Raw genomic sequence first — 24,224 nt, forward strand, 5'->3', positions numbered from 1 at the left:
TATTCCCAAAGTTAAAGATTTTTTCATGAATTTGAATTATCTTCCTAGATTTAAAAAATACTGGCATACTTGAAATTATGTTCTGATTTTTTTTAAAGTCAGTTGTTTGAAAATTGTTCCCATATTTCAAAAATTGTTCACAAATTTGAAAAAAAACTAGTTGTCAAAAAAATCACGAATTTAGAAAAATGTTCCGAATTCGAAAACTATTCATGATTTTGGTTGTTGTTCCCGGATTTTAGAAATTGTTTGCAAATTTGAAATTTTTTCCCTAATTTCACATAATGTTCATTATTAAAAAAATCAAATTTTAAATAATCTCCACCAAACGAAAATGTTTCGGATTTCATAAAATATTCCTGAATTTGAAAATAAAAAATGAAAGAGAAAAAACAACACTGAATAAACAAAAAAAAAAGAAAACTGATCTGGAAAGGATCTAGAACCTCTCTAAAACCGGAAAAGGAAACTAGTTGGGCTGTCTAACTGTACATAGCGGCAGCACAGGGTACGTGATACCTCGCTATTCCCCAACCTAGGCGCTAAATAGGATCTGCCCCAAAAGAACATAGGAAGAGGACAAGGAAGCCACACCCAAATGACACCATCATCATCCCATCTCCTCCACCTCCACACATCAGAAACCAAAATCCAAACCCAAATGGCACCACCATCACCCCCTCTCCTCCACCTCCACACACGGGGAGGAAAAAACAGTAGCGATATCCAAGGCAACTCATCGCAACACACCACCACTGCACGGACAAATGCAAACACCAACCATGCCGACGCCCATGGCCACGCGGCCGACGTCGACAATGGCGCCGAAGCTGCCCGCGCCGTCGACGCCGCGGCAATGCTACCTCCTGCCAGGCCGCCGGGCGGGGCTGGCGCGCGGCGCCCCCTCGGCGTCGTCGAAGAAGCGGAACCCGTGGCTCGACCCGTTCGACGACGGGCCCGACGAGGAGTTCGACTACACGGGCGTGTACTCGGGCGGGAAGCAGGAGGAGGACCCGCGGCCGCCGGAGGACGCGGAGAACCCCTACGGGTTCCTCCGGTTCCCCATGGGGTACATGCCGGAGCTGGACAGCCTGGCCTCCAAGGTGCGCGGCGACGTGCGCCGCGTCTGCTGCGTGGTCTCCGGCGGCGTCTACGAGAACGTGCTCTTCCTCCCCGTGGTGCAGATGCTCAAGGACCGGTACCCCGGCGTGCTCGTCGACGTGGTGGCGTCGGCGCGCGGGAAGCAGGTCTACGAGATGTGCAAGAACGTGCGGTACGCCAACGTGTACGACCCCGACGACGAGTGGCCGGAGCCCGCCGAGTACACCCACCAGCTCGGCGTCATGAAAGTACGCCGCCCTGCTCATTCGGTTCATCGATTCGACAGTCGAGACTAAATGAAGCTGAAGATGAATGTGTGTTTGTGCTGCGGTTGATTGGCAGAATAGGTACTACGACATGGTCCTGTCGACCAAGCTGGCAGGGACGGGGCACGCGCTGTTCCTCTTCATGTCGTCGGCGCGGGAGAAGGTGGGCTACGTCTACCCCAACGTCAACGGCGCCGGCGCGGGACTGTTCCTCACCGAGATGTTCAAGCCGGCGACCACCAACCTCGCCGACGGTGGCTACAACATGTGAGCTCCTCGACGGTCACCTCCTCTGTAATTAACCATCAAGATTCAAGAACCACTCCCCCAGGAGCCAGGATTCTAAAAGACGCACTGGGAACGCTTGATCAGGTACCAGGACATGCTGGAGTGGCTGGGCCGGCCGGCCAAGGGCGTGCCGCAGCAGCCGACGCCGCCGCTCAGGGTGTCCATCTCCAAGAAGCTGAGGGCGGTGGTGGAGGACAAGTACAACCGCGCGGGCGTGGAGAAGGGCAAGTACGTCGTCATCCACGGCATAGAATCGGACTCCGTCGCCAACATGAAGTCCAGGGGAGACGACGACTGCCTCCTCCCCCTCGAACTGTGGGCAGAGATCGCCAAGGAGATCAGGTAGCGCCTCTGCACTTGCTTGGCATCGTCTTAGCAGTCCTGACTGGAGCGGTGATCTCTTGGCATGCAGCTCTGGAGGCAATGGGCTGAGGCCTCTGTTTGTGATGCCACATGAGAAGCACAGGGAAGAGATCGAGGAGATTGTCGGTGAGGAGACGGCCTACCTGTTCATCACTACTCCTGGACAGGTAGGTTATTCATCCTCCTGCTTTTGCTTGATCAGAACCACAAATCTTTGAAACCTCCGTGAATCGATCATCGTTTTGACACTCTGTTTTCTACGATCATTCCCCACAGCTCACCTGCCTCATCAATGACTCTGCGGGCGTCGTCGCGACCAACACGGCCGCCGTTCAGCTCGCCAACGCCCGTGACAAGCCATGGTAGAGTAGACTCACAAGATTGTTCTTGCAGAATATGAACTGCTCACGCGCCATGTGAGTGTGACATTTCTTGTTTTCTTACTCAGTGTGGCGCTGTTCTCCTCCAAGGCGAAGGCGAGGCTGTTCCTGCCGTACGCGGAGGAGAGGAAGAGCTGCACCGTTGTCGCGTCGGCGACAGGCAAGCTGGCCGGCATTGACATCGAGGCGGTGAAGAAGGCGGTCAAGGACTTGGAGCCCGCTCCTAGCTTCGCATTGGCACAAACATAATAAAAAAGCATCGTCTTCGTTGTGTTGTACATAGATATGAAAATCGAGCTCATCTGACCAACAAATGTGACCAAGAGTTCGGTTTCTTGTAGTTACTTCAGTTCAGGTTCAGCACACAAATATATATTGGCGCACCGAGGCGTATTCCGCGATCGTAAATTTGACTTCTCTACATAAGTGGTCATCTAAATGTACGCGACAGTTCATGAAACAGGTCGCTTTATAGATAAAGCACAAATCAAACTACATGGCAAAGCAATGTAGAGTGCCGAGGGAGCCCTCTTACACGGCAGATCCTGGAATAGCCGGACAATCTAAATGCATGCGACTACCTTGCCGAAAGATAATATAGGTAGGTCTGACACTCTGAATACAACGTCAAGTCACATCATAGGACACCTGAGTTCCACGACAGCGCTCTCACGAGGGGAAACGTCATTACGTGTTGCGATTGTCGAGTCTAAGATGGATAAGAGTATTCGTCTAGAACACTGGCATGGAGAGAAAAACCACAACAACATCCTCAAGACAAACACGACACCCGTGAGCGTCGCCGCCGTCGGCGCCAAAGCCTTATGCTTTCATTCGGCAGCTCACCCGTGCCACCATGATGCACCCAGAACCGCCTCGACAAGCAAAAGCCACCAGATCCAGATCTGGGCGACGCTACTGTCCGCGACAGATAATGCGCCCGAATCACCCACCACTACACCCCTCGCCGCCCAGAAGACTAAGAGACATAGGCAACACCGCCGCCCCGCTGGAGAGCCAAACACGCAGACCACCATCCGGTGCCACCGCCCCGGTATCCATGCACCCAGACACCATCAATCATCCACGTCACGGCCACCCAACTATAGTAGGAGGAGGAAAAGGCACCTCCTTCACTCCTAGCCCAACATCATCCGCCGGGTTTGCGCCGGTGCCTTCATGGTAGGAAGTGCCCACACCTGCCTCCCTAACCTGTCCCGATGGGCCGGCAGGATACAACCTAGTGACTGCCGACGGTCGCTACCGAGCAAACTCATAACACTGCCATGTCTGTGGCCACCGATGTCAATCGGTCCGACGACACGACAGCACCCGAAGAGCCCAAATCGGACGGACATGACCAACAGGTGCAGCAGATAAGAAGAGCACTGAGCACAACATGAAGGCACCCAATGCAAACCAAGTCAGCTCCTTGTGCATGCGCACTGTCGGACGCTGTCCACCACCACGAACCACATTATGGTGCAATTAATGTGTCTATGCGAGAGGCTTCTTTTTTTTCGAAACGGAATATGCGAGAGGCTTCTTGTTCCTTCTGCTTCGGAAATTTGGCCTTCAAAGACTAACACCTCAGTCCATGGCAAGGGGAAGAGAATGATGGTGTGCTATGAAAGGGCAGAGGGAGCATATTTAGGTTAAGAGCATCTACAGCCGGGCGCCCAATATCCGTCTCATACGCTCCGCTAAGCTGTTTGGTCACTGACTGGTCACAAAATATCGACCCAACCGGAGCTCTCAAACGAGCCTCAAACGCCCGGGCTGACCGGCAACCCTCATATCCGTCCCAAATGTAGGGCAGATATGAGGCGGTCCGGGCACGCTCGGACGCGCCTGCCACGTCAGCCCGGCCCACCGCTGGCCCACCGCTCCGCTCCCCTCCCCTTCCCGCGCTTCCATTTCCCCAATCCGCTCCGTGCCGGCGAGTATGTCCAGCACCGGCAGCCACTCCGATGGCAGCTCTGGAGACGAGCAAGAGCTGGCGCTCGAGCGCTTGCTGGTCGATACGGGCGGCAGCTCCGGGTCCGGTGCGACGCCCCCTGTCGCCCGTCGCGCCAGCGCCGATGCCGGCGCCGACCCTTCCCGCCCCACGCGCGGATCTGCGGGGCCTGCCAAATCTGCTCCTCCCGCCCGACCGCCTCCTCCACCTCCGGCCGCTGCTCCGAGTGGGAATAGTGAATTCATCACAATAAAGAAGAAAATGTGCAAGGCCCTACAAATCCTATGTTTCATTGCCCTCCCCTCACATGCTGCTCATCCTTTACATCATACTAGCATTATGACTTACACATTTGCGTATGCTCTTAGCTGTCGTAAAACCAGATCCGGCGCCAGCGGATTGAATGGCAAGAGAGTACATTGGGAGCTCTACCTGTACATTAAGTATGGCATCGTTTGCCGAAAAAAAAAGTATGGCATCGTTGTTTTCCTTCCCTACAGAACTCATCTTCCCCCCCCCCCCCCCCCCCCCCCACACACACACACACACACACACAAGTCCAAGCTGCAATTATTCAACTGATTTTTCAGCTTTGTCTTAGCCTCCAATATATGCATCCCTGATCCTATGTAGCCTGCCAGACACCTCCTCCATGCTGATGCGTTCACTTGGAGAGGACTTGGTACAGCAAAGGCCAACATTCAGCACAGAAAGTAAACAATGTACTCCATTATCCTCCGCCGATGGAGCTTCTTCGCAAAGGTCCAACTCTTGTACTAGTAGTGGATCAACGATCTGCAATGTCAGGGAAGTTGACCTCTGCAAACTTTGCAATGCTTAATCCGTCCTTGAACATGCCATCTGTTGGGCTCTTACGTATGAATATTTCAAGGAGAACGACCCCAAAGCTGTAAACATCTGCAGCGGTAGAAACTTGACCAGCCGCTCCATATTCTGTAGATTGCATATATCGAGAGATCGGTTTAATCTCACACTTCCAACTAAATTAGTAAGAAAAACATACCGTAAAAAGATAATACCTGGAGCAACATATCCTATGGTTCCCCTGATTGCAAGCGAAGAAACCGATGTCGAGCCATCAAAGGATGATGACATGGGATACATTTGCAACCGTGCGAGTCCAAAGTCTCCAACATGAGCTACCATGTCATTGTCCAGAAGAATGTTGCTGGGTTTGAGATCACAATGAACAATACTTCCGTGGTGGTTATGGTGCAGGTACGCCATTGCATCTGCTATATCCACCACAATGCTTAACCTTTGAGCAAGTGAAATGTAGCTCTGTTTTAAAGAGTTGCCATTGTCTTCCGTTGAGTATAGCAAGTTATGCAAATCCCCTCCTGGCATGAACTCATACACTAGGGCTTTGAAATCATTTCCGCTAGAATCAATGCTAGAGCATGCAGTTAAGATACGGACTAGATTGCGGTGTCGCACATTTCGCAAAGCATTGCACTCTGCAATGAAACTCCTCTGTGCTCCCCTTGTCTCTAAGCAAAATACCTTCACGGCAACCACATTTTCTTCTTGAAGTATCTTCCCTCTATATACTGAACTGTATCTTCCCGTGCCAATCAAATTGGATGCCGAGAATCCATCAGTTGCTCTAGCAAGATCCTTGTAAGAAACTTTGGGGAATTTACCATCAAATGAGAGCGAAGACATGGATCTTTTCAAATGGTTTTTCCTCTGCCAAAGTAATACAAAGATCGCTACAGCAAGCGGTGAAAGCATGCAAGCGAGTGGGATCGCTACTTTGAGTATTACAGGTAGCCTGTGTTCAGATAGATTTGAAGACGTAACAGAAAATGCAGGCAGGTGTAAGTCCGCTGCCCCACCACAAAGTTCATGATTTCCGTCAATATGTGTGGCGGTTGCGTTCTTGAATATTCCATGAATTGGAACCTTGCCCTCAAGATGGTTGAACGACAGATCTATTTGCTTAAGAAGTTGAAGGTTCCCAAGAGACGTTGATACTGATCCGGTTAAGTTATTGTAAGACAAATTGAGGACTTTTAGGCCAAATAGGTTGCCAAATGAAGTGGGGATGTTGCCATCGAAAATATTATTGTCCAACTCAATGTCCTCCAAACTCTTGCAAGCACCCACAGTGCTTGGAATATCTCCAGATAACTTGTTGGCTGAAAGCAACAAAATCACGACCTGCTTGGCGTTGCCCACTTCTGCAGGAAGTTGTCCATGAAGGTTGTTGGATGATAATCCAATTTCCCTTATTGTTGGAATGCTGAAGATCCCCTCTGGTACTCTACCATGAAGATTATTATTGGAAACGCTCAGTGTTGCAAGCGATTTAAGGTTCCCCAAGCTTGTCGGTATGTGCCCAATGAATTGGTTTGTGTCCAGAAGGAGTTCTATTAATTGGGATAAATTGGAAAGGGAGGAAGGCATGTTGCCTGTAAACATGTTGGTGGATAAGCTCAGTTTTTGCAAAATTTTGAAAGCTCCCAGCCAGTGTGGTACCACACCTGTAAATCGGTTGTAGTCCAATCCCAAAATGATCAGGTTGGGAAAGTTTGCTATGCCGGCTGGAAAGTTCCCTGCCAGCCGATTTTGTCCCAAAAACAGATATTGAAGATGAATGGAAAGGTTACCCAACGAATTTGGCGCCTGACCTTCCAGAAGATTACTTGCTAACGAGAGACCTTGTAGCTCAGTGCAGTTTGCTAAGCTGCTCACAAAGTCCCATTCTTGCTTGTTGCGTGCTTGGACCTTATTCGTCTCAATATTTAACTTGACAAGTTTGGAGAGTCTGCCAATGGAGCTAGGCACAACCCCGGTAAAATTATTCGTCGATATGTCCAAGACACGTAGACTGGATGCGTTTACGAATGAATGCGGGATTTCCCCATGAAAGAAGTTCTGGGCTAACGAAAGTATCTGGAGATTAGGCAGAGAGTTACCTATGTCGGACGGTACCTCGCCACTTAACATATTCGTGTTAAGCCCGAGGCCGGTGAGACTAGAAAGATTGAGGATGGCTGGTGGAAACATGCCTACCAACAGATTACTACCCAGATAAAGAATCTCCAGCCCGTCCAACGCTGCAAGCTCGTCAGGGATGCTGCCCTGGATAAGATTAAACGCAGAGCTGAGCTTCCTCATTGCTGTGACATTGGCAATGGAAGGAGGGATGGTTCCACCAATGTCGTTACTTGAAAGCTGCAGCTGCTGGAGGTTTGGAGGGAGGTCCGCAGGAATTTGGCCATCCAGACCATTGTTATTCAGCCACAGGACCTTATGCTGCCCTGCAGAGTGTTGTTGCTCAGGTAGAGGGTCTGGAGGCGACGAAGGCGGCCGAGGGACGAAGGGATCTCCCCTGTGAAAGTGTTCATCGGCAGTGCTAGATTTCTGAGGAACGTCAGGTTCCCGAGCCATGGAGAGATGTGCTCCACTAAACCCCGGTTGGCTAGGTGAAGAGAGACGACGCGGCGTGGGTCCCTGGTCCTGCAAGAGACGCCTTCCCAGTCACAGAGGTGGGTGCTCTCGTTCCAGGACGCCAGGGCTCGCCGCGGGTCAAGGACGATGGCCTTCTTGAACTCAAGCAGGGAGAGCCGGTCCGTTTCGTTGCCGTAGTAAGTGGAGGTGGCCACGGCTAGTGCAACAGCACTGGAAGCTGCTATGAGCACCAGGAGAAACCGCCCAATTACAGCATCCTTCATTGTGTTATACTCTGGCCAAATCTACATAGCAAGAGAAGAACATGAATGATGTATGCAATTTGTGAGAAGCAAAAGCTAGATGAATGACACGAAGAGATGATTAAACGAGTGAAGCTTACTTGCTTGCTTACGGCTGGCCGGTGGGTGGTATCCGTGGCGAGAGCCAGCGGCGGTCGACTGCGCCGGCGACGAGCTGGGTCAGTAAACCGGTGGAGGTGAACTCAGAATGCCCGACTTTTCTCTACACTCTGCTCTTTATAGGACTCGAGTGTCGCTAGCTACCAACTAGTAGTAGTAAGTCAGGGCAACTTTATTCAAAACTCATTCTGTCACAACCATATCATCCGCTGCTTTCCATGCTAGTTGACTCCAGGTTCGTCGTCACTTGCCCATGGACTCGTGGAGGGGTTGGCGCACCGGAATGCTGATCATTTTCTTGGCGATCGGCCGGCCGGCCGGCTGGTCAAAAGCTCGAAGATGCCTTGGCAGCCAAGCCATTTCGACTATATTATCTGCCAATGATACCTGCAAGAATATTACACTGGAGCTCCTGCTCTATCACCTGGATAGGGACGCCAGGATCTCCTTTCCCACGCCTTCTTCACGCAGGTCTTCAAGGTGGCTGCATGGACCATGGAGCTTCTCGGAGTCAAAGAAACACCAAGTTTTTCACAACATTAATCCTAGCAAGGACTCCTGAAAATTCTTTTCAAAAAGGATATTTATATTCCCACTGTTTGGCCTGGGTCCAAGCTCTGCACACAACACTCCACTCCCCCTTGAAGTATATTCCCAATATATCTTGTACTCCTGCAGTTCCCCTGCAGGCATCACTCTCGATTAACGTGCACACAAAAAATTGGTTAGGCAGGCACCAAAATCTACTCCATTTGGCAAAGTGCCATAGTTTTACACAGATTTCCACAAGGGGCAAGTGTTTCTAGTATACATCAGTTTCTAGTATACCTCATGGCTCACAACAAAACTGACCCTGTGAATACAGCAGTTTCTAGTATACAAAACCCAAAGGATAGCCAAACTGGGCCCTAAGCCAGTAAAACGCCATCCAAAAGTATCGTTTTCCCCACTAAAATGAACCCACAGGCTTTCTTTCCCCACAAAACTATCCAGTATGCAAATGCCCACAGCATTCCTTCATTGTGGGCTCTTCGTTTTCTCATCAGAGTAACCAGCAGCCCTCCCTGTCCTGCCTATCAAGACCGAGTCTGGTGCTGGACCCTCATATTCTCCAGTCATACCACGGTAGGACCGGGCCTTGAGGTATTCGATTGCAGACTTCGCGCCTCCTTGGTAAAGAACTGCGTCGCTATTTTGGTTTTGGGTGCTTAGGGCCTTCTCCGTTAGCTCGGCCAGTGCAAGTGATGCTTCTGAATGCTCCTCGTTTTCTGTGGGGCCAAATGGCGAGAAAACACGTGTGATTTAGAAGAAGAAAAAACGCATGAATCACGAGACCAGGACTACTAACATGCATGGAGTTTTTTATAAGGTTCCAAATGAAGTATGGAACTCAATAGGTGAACACACTAATGTTGCAGGAACTTCAATAGGTAAAAGATCTAGTGCACACAGTGACAGATTTATAGATCCAAGTGCATAATACCTTGAGGACAATCATCTTCCACATAGCCGCCTTTGATAAAAGAAAAACGTGCTTCTTCACTTTTGCTTGCAACTTCTGGTTTCTCCGAACTGATCAATTCCTTGAAATCCAAAAGATATTCTCCAGTCCATTCTCTTCCTCTGAAAATGTGTCAGATCCAATAATGATGATAAAGAAGATATTCTTCAAACTTAATGCCACACGTATACTGTTGTCAATAATGACATTTACCTGCTAAAAGCTAATACAGCTTCAAATGGTGTGATAACTGGGGCTAAAAATTCTTTGCTATCCAATAAAGCAGTTTGGGCACAAGAAACATATACAAAAACTTCACACTGCCACAGAAAAAATCTGTCAGTCAATCTACATATGAGAAGCAGAACAAACAATTAGAATTCACTAGCACCTCAGGAAAATTGGCAAGCTTAGCAGAATTAGGCCGTCCCATGACCAGTGTATAAGATTTCTTTCCAGCAGTTTTGATCAGATTTTTCATTTGCTCGATTATGTCAAGGTAACCAGCTGCATCAACAATCAATGTGCCACAGAACCACAATTATATGTCCACAACAGTACCAAAGTGATGCGTAAATATCATATGCTAAGGGAATAGTTGTAGTCAAGTTCAGTGAATGAATCTCTAATCATGAAAAAACAGGAAGTTCTACTGGAAGGAAAAACATAATCAGGACCTGATCCGGTCAAACCACCAAAAAAATTCAAAAAATCATGCATATGTCCCGCTTTGAACTGCTTCAAACCAGTCGAATAAGCCTTGGCTGAACCAATCAGGCCGGACCAGATCGAACCAAATCAACCCACATGCACAAGTTATTTGATGCTCAACATATGGCGGCATGTTTACCCTGAAACACTGAGGAAAGCGGTGCTAAAATCTGAAGTCTAATTCAAACAGTCCCCCAATACCACATTGCAGAGCCAAACCCAGACTAGCTTAGATTTCCATGCTCACCTACCTAACATTGGCATAACTATTTTCAATATTAAAGGTAACAATGTACATACCAACGCCTAGAGTTCCCACCAAAATGCCAACAATATTTGCATCCTTTGCCTTCTCCACAAGGTAATATCTACAAACAGTTTGTATTTTTATTAATACTACACAGATAATGTGTACAAGCATTTCAAAGGAAAATAATAGCATACATATGCTGCACAAAAATGTACCTGCGCCTAAGAATTTTCATCAGATGAGAGACATCCCTTGAGAATTGATTTGCTGCTGTGTCGTATCTAACTGCATACAAATGTTTCATTAATATTCAAATTCATTTCATTAGAAAGATCTCTTCAATTAGGAGCAAACATAAAAATAAAGGATGCTCGAATTAATGCTACCACATGATACCGTACCCATGTACTGCATGCCAGGGTGTCAGGCCCATAATAAGACGCAGGAACCCACTGGCTATACTATATGTTAACAATACAAATCATTTAGCAGAAGTCATTAATACATGTCCTAAAGGTCAAACGAGCATGCTCTCCAAGTCTCCATAGTGTAGTTTTCATATTGTCATATAACTATTTACACATGTGTCAAGAGAAGCAAACTGGATTGTACATTGATATATGATAGAGCCAAACTGGAAAATTAGGCAAAACATGATTTGCGTGAATTGAAGTGATTCTCCAACTAGCCATAAAATGAGGAAGAGGGCAGACCTATATCACACTTATTGAAAGTAAGTGCAATGTTGGCAAAAGCAGAGTTATCTTGTCCAATCCAATATAACAAATAGTCATCCATTTTCTCATCGGTGGATACGCGCCATGTAAGGCCTCCAAGATTATACTTGCGCGTGGACCCTTCCACATTACAGCAATTGTTCACAAGTGTTGCCAAATCATCATTGTCTGCAGGCAAACCATCATTATGAGTGCTTCCATTGGATTGCGAACATTGCTCTTCTGCAGTAGAACTTGATGACGGACTCATTTCCGAACACAGAACTTCTGCATAATGGATTTCGGAATTTTGACAATCTGATTTGCATAATTCCATAGTGGCTCTTTTAAGATCGTCCAAAGCATGTGCATACTCTAACCCACATAACACCTATTTAATAAGTCAGATCAGCAAAATACTATTACAAGTATAAGTGATGAATATAACAATTGATAGCTCGACAAATTGAATCAGCAAATAGTAACAATGCTTGAAACATGCAGCGACAGAAAAAAATAGTTAGCAGATGTTATGACCGGCATATTAGGGGCTTAGCCCAGTGGGTTGTGGCCCAAGTTATCTTATCGTTATTAGGGGCTTAGCCCAATTATCTTATCGTTATTAGGATCGTTTGCTTAGGAGTCAAGTAAACCTCTCTATATAAGGAGAGGAGATGTATCAATCTCATCAAGCAAGAAGCAATCATTATTTGCTCGGCTTCCCGAAGGGAGCCGGGAGACCTAACCCTAGCCGCCTCTTGCGCCGCCGCCGCCTCTTCTTCATCGCGCCACGGCGCCCCGCCGCCGGCAGCCGCGATCGCATCTCCGTCAACCCTCCTCCTTCCCGTACAACCTACGCCCTATACCGGGTAGGATCCTAGCTCCTACCAATTTGGTATCAGGTAGCTCGGTTCCGATCATGTCTGCACCACCACCCAACCCACCGCTGCCCGTCACCACCGCACCGCTGCCCATCACCACCGCGCCGCTGCCTCTCTCCACCGCACCGCTGCCTCTCCCCACCGCGCCGCTGGACTCCACCGGCCAAACGCCGCTGCCCTCCACCGCGCCGCCCGTCACCATCTACTCGCCGGCGGAGATGACCGGGGTCCTCAACGACCTCGTCACCGTCGTCCAGGGCATACGCCTCTACCTGGCCGGGCCCTACGGGCAGCCGCCGCCCTTGCAGCCGGCCGCCGCGACCGGGCCAGCCGCCCTGCCCTGGTACGCGGCCACCACGGCGCCGATCGGGCCTCTACACCACCACTGGCCCGGTCAGCCGCCGCCCGCTGTCGCCCCCCACTGGCCGCAGTGGCCGGCTCCGGCGATCGATGCGCCCCCGACGCCTCCCGGGTCCGGGCAACCGCAACCCCAGCTGCCGGCCCCACCGCCACCATCTGCCGCGCCTCAATGGCCACAGTGGCCGGCCCCGGCCCTCGCTGCGACCCTGACGCCTCCCGGGTCCGGGCAGCCGCAGCCCCAGCTGCCGGTCCCGCCGCCGCCCGCTGCCGCGCCTCAATGGCCACAGTGGCCGGCCCCGGCCCTCGCTGCGCCCCCCACGCCACCCGGGTCCGTACCGCCGCAGCTGCCGGCCCCGCCACCGCCCAGCACGGGGCCCAGGTCACCCTTGCAGGGAGGCGTATCGATCCAGCAAGTGCGCTTCCCACCGTCACCGTCCCCCATACCGGCCTGGCTGACCGGATCATCGCCGCCACCCGTCTACACGTCGGCTGGAGACCCGCCGGCACCCACTCTGCAGTTTGGCGATCCCTCTGGCTCGGCGGGGTACTCCACGGGCCGCGGCCATGCTGACCGGGCGCCCCAATCCTCGCTGCTTCGCACCTCCGCGCCAGTCGGCCACGGCGCTCCGACTCAAACACCGCCGCGGTTTGCCAAACTGGACTTCGCCACTTATGACAGCACGAAGGACCCCCTCAACTGGCTCAACCAGTGCGAGCAGTTCTTTCGCGGGCAGCGCACCTCGCCTCGGAGCGTACCTGGCTCGCCTCTTACCACCTCCGTGGCGCGGCATAGACCTGGTACTATGCCCTCGAGCAGGACGAGGGCAGCATGCCCCCTTGGGAGCGCTTCCGCGAGCTCTGCCTCCTTCGTTTTGGGCCACCGATCCGCGGGAGCTGCCTGGCAGAGCTAGGCCGCCTTCCCTTCACCTCCACGGTTCAGGACTTCGCCGACCGTTTCCAGGCCCTGGCATGCCACGCGTCGGGCGTGACGGCGCAGCAACGGGCCGACCTCTTCGTTGGTGGACTTTCGGATCCCATCCGCGTGGACGTGGAGCTTCGGGGACCCCAGGATCTCCAGACGGCCATGTACTACGCCCGCGCGTTCGAGCGCCGCGCGATGGCCAACCAGCAGGAATCACCGCCCCGGGCCGCTGGGTCGCTACCCTGGCCAGATGTTCCCGCGCAGGGTCGGCCTGCTCAGGCTTCCGCGGCACCCCTCGCCGCGACCGCGGCGCGCCCGTTCCGCCGGCTCACCTCGGCCGAGCTACTCGAGCGTCGCCGCCAAGGGTTGTGCTTCAACTGCGACAAGCCCTACACGCCCGGCCACGTCTGCCCGCGACTCTTCTACCTGGAGGCTGCAGACTACATTCGGGAGGACGCCGTCGCCGCCGACCTGGCCGCCCCAGCTGTCGCGAAGGTGTTTGACGCTGGTTGATCACCTCGAGGAGTACAGCAAGCGCTTCCCCACCTTACAGCTCGAGGACGAGCTGTTTGTGCAGGCGGGGAGAAGTGTTATGACCGGCATATTAGGGGCTTAGCCCAGTGGGTTGTGGCCCAAGTTATCTTATCGTTATTAGGATCGTTTGCTTAGGAGTCAAGTAAACCTCTCTATATAAGGAGAGGAGATGTATCAATCTAATCAAGCAAGAAGCAATCATTATTTGCTCGGCTTCCCGAAGGGAGCCGGGAGACCTAACCCTAGCCGCCTCTTGCGCCGTCGCCGCCTCTTCTTCATCGCACCACGGCGCCCCGCCGCCGGCAGCCCCGATCGCATCTCCGTCAACCCTCCTCCTTCCCGTACAACCTACGCCCTATACCGGGTAGGATCCTAGCTCCTACCAGCAGATAGATTAAACCATATGCAGGCATTACATAATTATTATCGGAAACAGGGTAACTTCATGCAGATGTAGCCATTAACGGCAACACAACAGAATAACCACAGCCAACTCAATTTGTTTTTGTTCTAACTACTCTCATTTAGAGTCCTGACCTAAATCAATTTTGTGAACTTCCTTGCGAACGATATGGCCTAATTGATATTACATTTAAGCTTACCGGTAAAGTTATATTGTTCTAAATAATAAATATTTAAACTTAGAAAGAAAATGCCTATAACCGAAAATGCCATCTTTTTCTAACTTATTAATTTTATCTAATATACTTAGAAAGGGTGATTTTACTTCAGTAGGAAAGGCAAACATTTTCAGTATGATGATGTCATGTAGTTCAGAAAAAATGTGAACTCCAGAATTCAATGACAAGGATTAAGGTGATGCTTATTCCATAAACCGAAGCACAACTTTTAGCATAAGAAATAGTTTGAGGCATACAAGTGGTTTACTGATTTCTCTCGAGCAATTTAGCAACAAGCTGCAACCGTTTTCAGTATGTTGATTTAGTAATGTAGTTTAGAAAAGTTGTGTGGACTCCAGAACTGAGAATTCAATAACAAACGAACATCTTATGCTTATTCCATATACTAAAGCACAATTTTCAGCATAAGAAATAGTTGAGGCATACAAGAACGGGTTTACTGCTTTCTCTCGAGCAATCCAGCAATGAGCGGCAACACAAACTGATGTCCAATGGTGCCTTCCCAAATACAAAGAACGCTGGCAAATTCGATGTCCTGCATTAAGATTTGCTCTTGTCAGCATAGAATTTTGATATGAAGGTAATGGCTTCCAACAAATAATCATCATAATGATTGGAATTTACCATATGTTACAATTGTATAAGCGAATAAAAACGAAATATTAATATGATAAGCATCTCCCACTGACATCATGACCGGACATAATCGAGGAACACCTTCTATCACTATCAACCATTTCCTGCTAAATTCAGAGCTGGCAATGCCTTTGCTAGACACCAGACCATCTCTGACATGATTGCCTAGTAGTAATTATTAATGCCCCTAAAAGAACAATCTGAAGCATCCAATCGTTAATCCAACAAACAGAGAAATCAGCCACCTGCAGAGACAAAAACTCCCATTCCGAAGCAACAATCTTGTTTTCTCGACTCAGCCTGCATATTAAAACGGGGCGCAACAACTGATGAACGATGAGGGGGGGCAAAGAAGGGCTCACGGGCTCATGCAGGAGTGGCCGTAGTGGACGACGCACTGGGCGTCAATGTTGGACGCCCCCACCTCATCGACGCAGCACGAGTTGTACGCGGTGTCGGCCATCACGAACAGCTTGGCCCCACCGCCGAGCTCCGCCCGCAGCGCCCGCGCCACCGCCGGCGCGTCCTTGAGCAGCTCGTCCGGGAACTAGAGCGCCATGAAGCCGAGGCAAGTAACCAATCAAAGGGGGTGATGCAGCTAAAGCACCAAATTAATCTTGAGGAATGGAGGGAGAAGGGGAAATTACCTGGAGGGCGACCCTGGTGTAGGCGCGGCCCCGCAGGAACTCGGCCGTCCGCGGGATCTCGTACCTTGAGCTGATGTCGTCCATGGCGGGGGGATTCACCGGCGAGAGTGAATTCCGCTCGGAGGGAGGGAAGTGCAAAGCAGCAGGGGAGCTCAGGCGAATGGGGAGGGAGGAGGCGAGGGTTTTGCTCTTGGGACGCCGGCGCTCCTGCTGTACTGGCCATATGGGCCCTGCGTCGCGGGCCGGCCCACTAGCATGGATTTTCGGCCTGGGCATGGGCCTGGCACGCCACGCGATTAAAAAGGCCGGGCCGGAGGCCGGCCGACCATGGAACAAGGCCGATCTCCAAGGTCAGGCCTTGAGGCCGGGCACAGCATGGCCCATTTAATTGTGGGGCCTTTTTAGGGCTTTGTTTAGCCTTTTTAGAGCTGTTTTAGGGCTCTTTTTCCTTTTTCAATGCCAGACCGCCTCGCAGCCGTGGCGTGCTGGGCCAGCCCTTTTCGCTCGCGTGCCCAGATTTTTTTCTTCGAAAAGGAGGTTATCCCTCGGCCTCTGCATCAGAACGATGCATGCCGTCATCTTATTAATTAAGCAAATAGTTCAACAAAGCCTCCAAGTCTTAAAAAAGAAAAAAAATGCTCACATAGAGGTAAAAACAAGGAAACGGGATAGCCACAACCGGCGGCATAAAGATAGATAGGAAACTAAACACCTATTCTATTACATGACCGTCATCCAAACCGGTTGAAGATAGTCCGTGCTACCGTCTTCCAACGGATAGAACCAGTAACCATACGCTCCCTGGCATCCATCGGAGTGAGTAGCGACCACATACGGATCAACGTAGTGGCCCGGAAGATGACCTGCAAGAAATGAATATTTGTTGTTCTGTTAAAAAACCAAATCGTTCATGCAGTTCCATATAGCCCATAATAAAGCACATACGCCTACACGGATGTGTCTCGCTGTTTCTATCTCAACCCCATTTAGCCACGTCCCAAATAACGTGTGGATGCTAGTAGGAGGAGCAATGTTAAACGCTATATGGATAGACCGCCATAAAATTTTGGCCATTGGGAAATCAAGAAATAGGTGTTTGATAGATTCATCATGATCACATAAGCTACATCTTCGCGATCCTGCTCAGTTACGTTTTGCCAAATTGTCCTTAGTGAGAATGACTTGTTTGTGGACAAACCACATGAACACTTTAATTCTTAAGGGCACTTTGACTTTCCAAATATGCACAGATCGAGGGATAGAGACCTAGTTGATAATATCGAAATACATGGATTTTACTGAAAACACTCCATTCTTGGTTAGTTTTCAGTGCAACTAATCTGATTGTTGAGAAAGGTGGGCATCCATCAATCTTCTCACAAGATGAAGCCAAACTTCCCAACGGTTTCCCGCTAAAGTCCTTCTGAATTGAATATTTAGAGGATTGGACTGTAATACTGTTGCAACATAAGCATCTCTACGCTGAACAATATTATAGAGGGAAGGATATTGGATAGTTAGAGGCGTCTTCCCCTAGCCACGTATCCTCCCATAATCTCGTGGAAGTACCATTACCAACGATAAACTTTGTCCTATGAAAGAAGGCTGATTTCACTCTCATCAGTCCTTTCCAAAAAGGCGAATCGGTTGGTCTGACCGTCACCTGTGATAAGGTCTTAGAATGAAGGTACTTATTACGCAGAATCTGGGCCCATGTGACATCGGTCTCTACAGATAACTTGTACAGCCACTTGCTGAGTAAGCATCTGTTCTTCGCCTCTAAATTTTCAATGCCAAGACCACCTTGGTCCTTTGGCCTACAAATAATATCCCATGTAGCAAGTCTGTATTTCCGTTTTAACTCGTCACTTTGCCAGAAAAAACGCGATCGATAGAAGTCCATTTTTTCCGTACCCCTACTGGTACCTCAAATGATGGTAAAGAGATAACCTGACCACGTGTTTATGTGTGTTGTCCCACCTCTCGTGATGGTGAAGATGTATCCGTCGTTCAAGAACTTCTATCTCCGGAACCTGTCATGATTAGTAGAAACAAGAAACAAAATTCAAGAATAATGTTCCTATGAACTACTAGGATGTGGTGGTAAAGCGCTCACAGTAAAGCAAATATCAATACCTTACAAGTTCTTACCATGCAGCAGGTGGTGACAGGCAACCAACGGTGTCAAATAACTCCGAAGATTGAGTATAACGATTGCCAGGGGAACGTACGTATACACGGTGTAGATTGTAGAAATACGTGGAGCTTGAAAGGGTTAAATATATGGTAGCAAAAGATTAGCAATAATCAATTCAGAGATGCAATGTTGAATAAACGCTCAACGACGGTACTGTGCTGGTCCTAGGCTAGACCAGACTAGAGACGCGAGCCTAGAACACTAATGAGGTCACGGTGTAGCACAACTAGCATCAAGAAAGGACATGAAGTAGCTCTGGACAGCAAGATATAAGTAAGATCACAATAGCAGCAAAGATAATGATGTGAAACAACTGCCAAGCAGGATATACCAACAACTTTCTCTCCAACTTTCCTCTGGAAAAATTTGTGCCAATTTTATAATAATTTTTCTCAAGAATGGCACTGACTCAATCTTTCAAATGCAAAAATAATCACTCACTTCCGAGTTGACATGAGGAGTCAAAAAATTCTAAAACTGGACTGAAAAACTGAAACAAGCTGTGTTCGCGAACTTCAGATGGCAAAAAGACCTATTTAGAAGCCAATTTTAAGGTGTCAAATATTGAACTTGTTTCTGCAACTATTTAGATGCGGCCCGTTGTTAGCTTTAAGGGCCAGTTCTTTTGAGCTGTGCTGTGGAAATAAGCTCCTGTGGAAATAAGCTCCAGATAATAAGCTAGCCAGTTCTTTTCAGTGCCAGTTTTTTCAGCTTCTGTGATATGATCAGTGAAAAGTCTGTAATACCCTTGGACTATACTATTATTCAGATCAAACGATATTGCGCTATATTTTTTATCATTGTTGCCCATATGAACATAAATTTGACTGTAAAACACCACAACATGTTATAATCAAACGTAAGGAAGATCATTTTGTCGCATACGAATGCCATACATGCATCACTGTCTCATGTAGTACGAGTTCTTGAGAATAAGTACCGAATAAAAAAATCTGTAAATTATTACATGGTTATCCCAACAAAAGCGTACACCCTAGAGCTAACCATCAAGGGAAAACACTTGTAGCAATCGCATCACGGATGGAACCCATAGTACCATCATCAATGGGTGCATGGTGATGAGAAAGGCTCTCTTCATGAGCATAAGATCCACTCTCAACCATGTCAAAATGTTGATCACTTAGTTTGCTCTCATGAATGAAGTTATGAAGACACGCGCATGCAGTAATGATCTTTGTTTGCGTAGCAGGTTTGTACCGTGTGATGCCGAGGAGGATTCTCCATTTCATCTTTAGAACACCGAACAATCGTTCGATGACGTTCCGTAGTGATGAATGTATATGATTGAAGGTCTCATATCTTCCTCGCGGCGGTACTTGTTGGAAATCTGGTACATGGTAGCGTTGTCCTTTGTATGGTGCTAGATATCCAACTCTGTTTGGATATCCAGAGTCAACAAGATAATATTTTCCTGCATTGATAATAAAGATGACCAAAACTAATTAGTTCATGCAATACATTAGAGGAGAAGAATGCATGTACATACCGTCCGGAGGGTGTGGAAAATAGGAATATTCAGCTTGTGCATCATTGAGTACACGTGTGTCATGAACAGATCCAGGCCATCCAGCAACAACAAATGTAAATCTCATATCAAAATCGCAAATTGCCATGACATTTTGAGTTGTCGAACCTTTCCTGTTGCGATACTTAGGTTGCTCACTTGCAAGCACAACACATTCAATGTGTGTTCCATCTATTGCCCCAATGGCATCCTTGAAGTGAGGCCAAAATCTTGTTTTTTTAAGCGAGTCATGAACTTGGGTGAAAGATCGATCTTTCGGTTGAATGTAATCTCCGGCCATACGGTAGACACAGAACAAGACCTCCTTAAATTTTTTGTTGATGGTAGACCGACTGTGTTCAAATCGATCGGCGACATTTTCGGTGGTCTGGCGTGACCCCAAAGTCCACAAGAACTATGCTAATGCCTCCTTGCTTGTCATGTTGCAAGTTGACTTTAAACCATACTTTTCAACTAAAATGTCATGTAGTGAGTAGAACACAGACCTTCGCATCCTGAACATAGAGTAGAATATTTGTGGTTGCTTCTCCTTCTCTTCCACCCACTGCAATCATGTCATCATTGGTGCTCTCCTAGGTCCATATGGCAGCCTTTCTTTGTTTAGAAGATAATATGCCATTGCAACAACGCAAAAATCAAGTTCCTCCTCCTCATCCTCCTGAACAGAGATGTCCATCTGTGATATAGAAATAGAAATATCATAAACATTTGTCCACAAGACAACAAATCACAGCTCCATCAGTACAAATTGGTTCACATCAATACAATTAAGTTCACAACAAAGATTTATAGCAAGTAGATTCACAACAGTACAAATTAGTTCAAATCAATACAAATGAGTTGACAACAAAGCAAATAAGTTCACAACACTACAAATGAGTTCCCAAAAAAGCAAATAAGTTCTAAATTTTTTTCATAAATGTTTCCCATGCCCTGTTGATCCATTCAAGCCTCACAGTTGAATCTTCCTCCTTTAGTGCACTCAAGACATCACGATGTTCCTTCTTCGTAAAGAGTTCTAGAGCATGAAAATACACTTCACTTCCAGGTTTACCTCCATCATTCACCACCATGTCCTTCATCTCCTTAATCTCATCTCTCACAGGATCCTCCTTCATTTCAGATGTCGCCGAATTGCGGCTAGTCTCCCTCTTTTCCCAAAGGTCAGCAATACGCTTAAATTGCATTCTATCATCACTATCTTTTGCAATCTTTTGCACCATCGCAGGACTAGGTGAATAAGGACATGATCTCTTCTTTCGACCTTTAGCTTTGTTAGGTGTCACAAAAGTAGCATCTATTTCACATCCTGAACCAGCCACATCATCATCATCAATGTGAATTTGAGATGCATCAACTTGAGACGAGGGAGGTGCCGCCCTCGCGTACTCATTTGTCACACTAATATCATCAAATATAGCACTCAGTTTGATCTCATCCTCTAGTGGAGCAAATTGAAACTTGGCGGCAAGTTCATTTCTCTGGAAAAAAAGCACATCACAAATTAGTGCAAGAATTGGTAGAAAAAGAAAAGTAAAAACAAATGGAATTGATATGACGATATGTATACCTGTATCTCATTTGCCCACCATTCATCACTAGCCGCAATGGTCTTGGTAACAGGATCAAACCCAATGCCTGATGCCTTTTGGGTTAATGTCTTCCAAATAGCATACTCTTTTTTCAGCACATCCCACTTCTTCTTGAATTGCTTTTTGGTATATTCTCTCCTCGTGCGCTCAAAAAACTTTCTGACCACATTTTCATATCCAAGTGGTGACAATGTTCCTTCTTTGCCACGGTTATTGGCATTCACTTCTTCCACACAAATATCAATGAAAGTTCTAAGACCCACATTATCCCATTGTGCTTTCATCTATTTTTCATCATGTCAATAAAAAAGAATTGGAAGAATTAATAACAATATCTAGAATGCTTTTATGGTAGCAGTAGCTCGTTTAGATCAACATGAAATCATCACACTTCAACAGTAGTACAATCAAGATGAAATCATCATCCTTCAGCAGTAGCTTACAACTAATATACATGAATTTTTTTGCAAAAAAATCACAGGAGCTGCTCACCTTGGTGGCTCACGGCCAGGAGGAGGGCAGGGGGAAAGGGGGTCGCCGACCGCCGGAGATGGGCGCCGTTTGCCGGAGAGGGGCCCTGGGCAGACCTGGCCAGGCGCTGCTCCTGGACAAAGGGGGCGGAGGGGATGCGGCCGAGGGAGGGGTCGCGCCCGTGGGAGTTGGGGGTGGAAGATGCAGCCCTATCCACATGCCATCTCGCTGGCCTCGTCGTGATCCAGAGGATTGGAGGACCGGCGGCGACGGCGGCGGCGGTGACGGGAGGAACCCTAGGCGGAGCGGAGAACAGAGTAGGAGGAGTCGAGCGGGGGGAGGGAGGGGATCGAGCGCTGCTGTCTTTTGCGACCGGTGGTTCTGTGCGGGACTGGGGGTGGCAATATTGATGTAATAAGATCAAACTAGAGGGGCACGTCCCTATACCCTTTCGTTTTTAAGTCAGAAGCTGCGGGAAGCCACCCGACCCCAGCTTTTTCTCATTGTGAAGGAGGAGGAGGTAGAAATAAGCTGAGCTGGCTTCTCTAAAACGAGTTCTTTTCAGCTTATAGCTTTTTTTGACAATAAGCTGAAATAAGCTGCAAAAGAACTGGCCCTAATTTGAGTACACGCGGAGTCAAAACGGACTTCGTATGAAAAAGATATGACTGTTTTACTGAACAGTGCACAAAACAGATTCCAATCCGAAGTCAGCTACAAGATTGACTCTAGATAGATTCGAATTTTGTTTTTTTTCTTCTCTATTTTTTCCTCACACTTTTTTTCTTGTTCTTTCTCTCCTTTTTTTTCTCTGACTTTTTTTAACTTTTTCTCTCTCTCTCTTTTGTCTTTTTTCTCTCTCCCTCTTCCAAAACAAATTAGATAAGATGCAGATTGGATCAAACACAGATGTGAACAACCTCAGCTATGATTATGACAATGAACGGTGGATAGCACGAGGTGGAAATTGATGGATGGGATGGTGGACAACGGAAGGAATAACGATGCAGCGGAGGCTTGACTAATGTGAACAGAACTCAAAACTCTAAACGAACTAGACACTAAGACCAGCAAACCGACACAACGATGCAACCGATAATTCAACAATGCAAACAATGAAAAAAATTGCAAAGGCTCATACTGGCTTGGACAAAGAATGAGTAGATCTAACTTTTTTATGGGTTTTTTTGGACAATAGGTAAGAAAATAAATCTAATCTAGGAAAAATTGGAAATTTTCATCAAGCAACCTGAAAATTGATACCACTTGATAGAGGCGAGGGTGTCCCGATCTTTCGATGAGATGATAGCTATCGACTTGGCGGAGATGGCTTTGATGATCCAACTACAAACATGCACGATGTTGCGCCTTAGCAATCGCTAAACCAATCTCCTGAGGTTACTGACGATGCTGGAAGCACGATCAACCTGACCACAAAAGTCTATTCTTGCACGCAATCGAAGAACAAGCAAGAATATGATAATGCAATCTGAATATTACGAATATAGATGAAGTATTGATAAAGGTGGGGATCCGAAAGCGGTCTTGGTCTGGTCATTGGACACAAACGAAATAAACGAAGTTGCAATGGCTAACTTTTAACTAAACAAATCCCAAGAAAAAAGCTACTAGATGGATCTACTTATATAGTAGCAAGGGGTGGCGGCGAAGGAGGTGAGAGGACGTCTCAAGGCATCCTAAAACCAACCCTAGGTCGTACAAGGTCCATGGGCCCAAGTGGAGGAGATGCAACACCTTTGGACTTGTATTTTGACTCGGATTCTGCTGCAGCGTCAGATTGTTTCGTCAATAACTCAATGCTCCGGACGAATTTGAAGGTGAATCCAATTGGGTTGGAAAGAGCACGAAATCTACTTTCCAAAAAAAAAGAATCACCCAGTTCGGAGTCCGTATGAAAGAGTTCTTGACGTTTTGAGTCAGGTATGTCTGTGCAGTCTGAATTTGAATTCAGAACATGAGAGATTTGGAGTCTATCTTCTCTTTTTCCCGTATCTTCATATGTGGATTGTACAAATATTTCATACACCTGCAATTAGACATGACACAAAAGTTTGTGAAGCATTTTTGTCCTGAATGGCATAAATAAATTATTGCATAGTTTGCATTAGAAATCACCTCATAAATATACATGTATGCAATTTTTTAGTTTGTGTCCAGATGTGTCGTGTTAAGCCTTTTTAGTTTGTGTTGAGCTCATCAATGGGTTATTTATTTGTTTGAGCCATTGGATGGGACATAACTAGGCCCGAGTTAGCAAAAAAGGAGAATAAGTTGACACTATACTTACATGAAATTGGCATAAGATACCATTTAATTGCCCGCGCGTTGTAGAGGGGCATACATACTTGTGGTTTACATCATATCTCGCATATACCTTTCACCCACTGTCTTCGCCTCCCCAATC

The 24,224-nt window shown here is 47.8% G+C and overlaps 3 protein-coding genes and 1 pseudogene across 3 annotated transcripts; 1 reads left to right on the plus strand and 3 right to left on the minus strand.

Moving 5' to 3' along the window:
* The first annotated feature begins 609 nt into the window (after positions 1-609).
* Positions 610-2,806, plus strand: LOC109742899 (photosynthetic NDH subunit of subcomplex B 1, chloroplastic). Its single transcript, XM_020302004.4, has 6 exons — positions 610-1,349; positions 1,444-1,634; positions 1,740-1,997; positions 2,068-2,185; positions 2,295-2,380; positions 2,467-2,806. Exons 1-6 carry the CDS (start codon positions 768-770, stop codon positions 2,645-2,647), a joined length of 1,416 nt encoding a protein of 471 aa, XP_020157593.1. The 5' UTR covers positions 610-767; the 3' UTR covers positions 2,648-2,806.
* A 2,099-nt stretch (positions 2,807-4,905) lies between these two features.
* Positions 4,906-8,429, minus strand: LOC109742906 (uncharacterized; annotated as a pseudogene).
* A 490-nt stretch (positions 8,430-8,919) lies between these two features.
* LOC109742904 (uncharacterized) lies at positions 8,920-16,193 on the minus strand. Its single transcript, XM_020302009.2, has 10 exons — positions 15,994-16,193; positions 15,709-15,893; positions 15,137-15,245; positions 11,370-11,763; positions 10,872-10,941; positions 10,707-10,774; positions 10,087-10,202; positions 9,909-10,015; positions 9,678-9,817; positions 8,920-9,462 (listed from the first exon to the last, which is right to left on the minus strand). The coding sequence occupies exons 1-10, from the start codon at positions 16,075-16,077 to the stop codon at positions 9,212-9,214; spliced, it is 1,524 nt and encodes a 507-aa protein (XP_020157598.1). The 5' UTR covers positions 16,078-16,193; the 3' UTR covers positions 8,920-9,211.
* Positions 16,194-20,638: 4,445 nt separating this feature from the next.
* LOC109742896 (uncharacterized) lies at positions 20,639-21,612 on the minus strand. The gene is made up of 2 exons (XM_020302001.3): positions 21,307-21,612; positions 20,639-21,217 (listed from the first exon to the last, which is right to left on the minus strand). Exons 1-2 carry the CDS (start codon positions 21,610-21,612, stop codon positions 20,639-20,641), a joined length of 885 nt encoding a protein of 294 aa, XP_020157590.1.
* Positions 21,613-24,224: the final 2,612 nt, after the last annotated feature.

The sequence above is a fragment of the Aegilops tauschii genome, chromosome 4, assembly GCF_002575655.3.
Source record: "Aegilops tauschii subsp. strangulata cultivar AL8/78 chromosome 4, Aet v6.0, whole genome shotgun sequence".
NCBI classification, from domain to species: Eukaryota; Viridiplantae; Streptophyta; class Magnoliopsida; order Poales; family Poaceae; genus Aegilops; species Aegilops tauschii.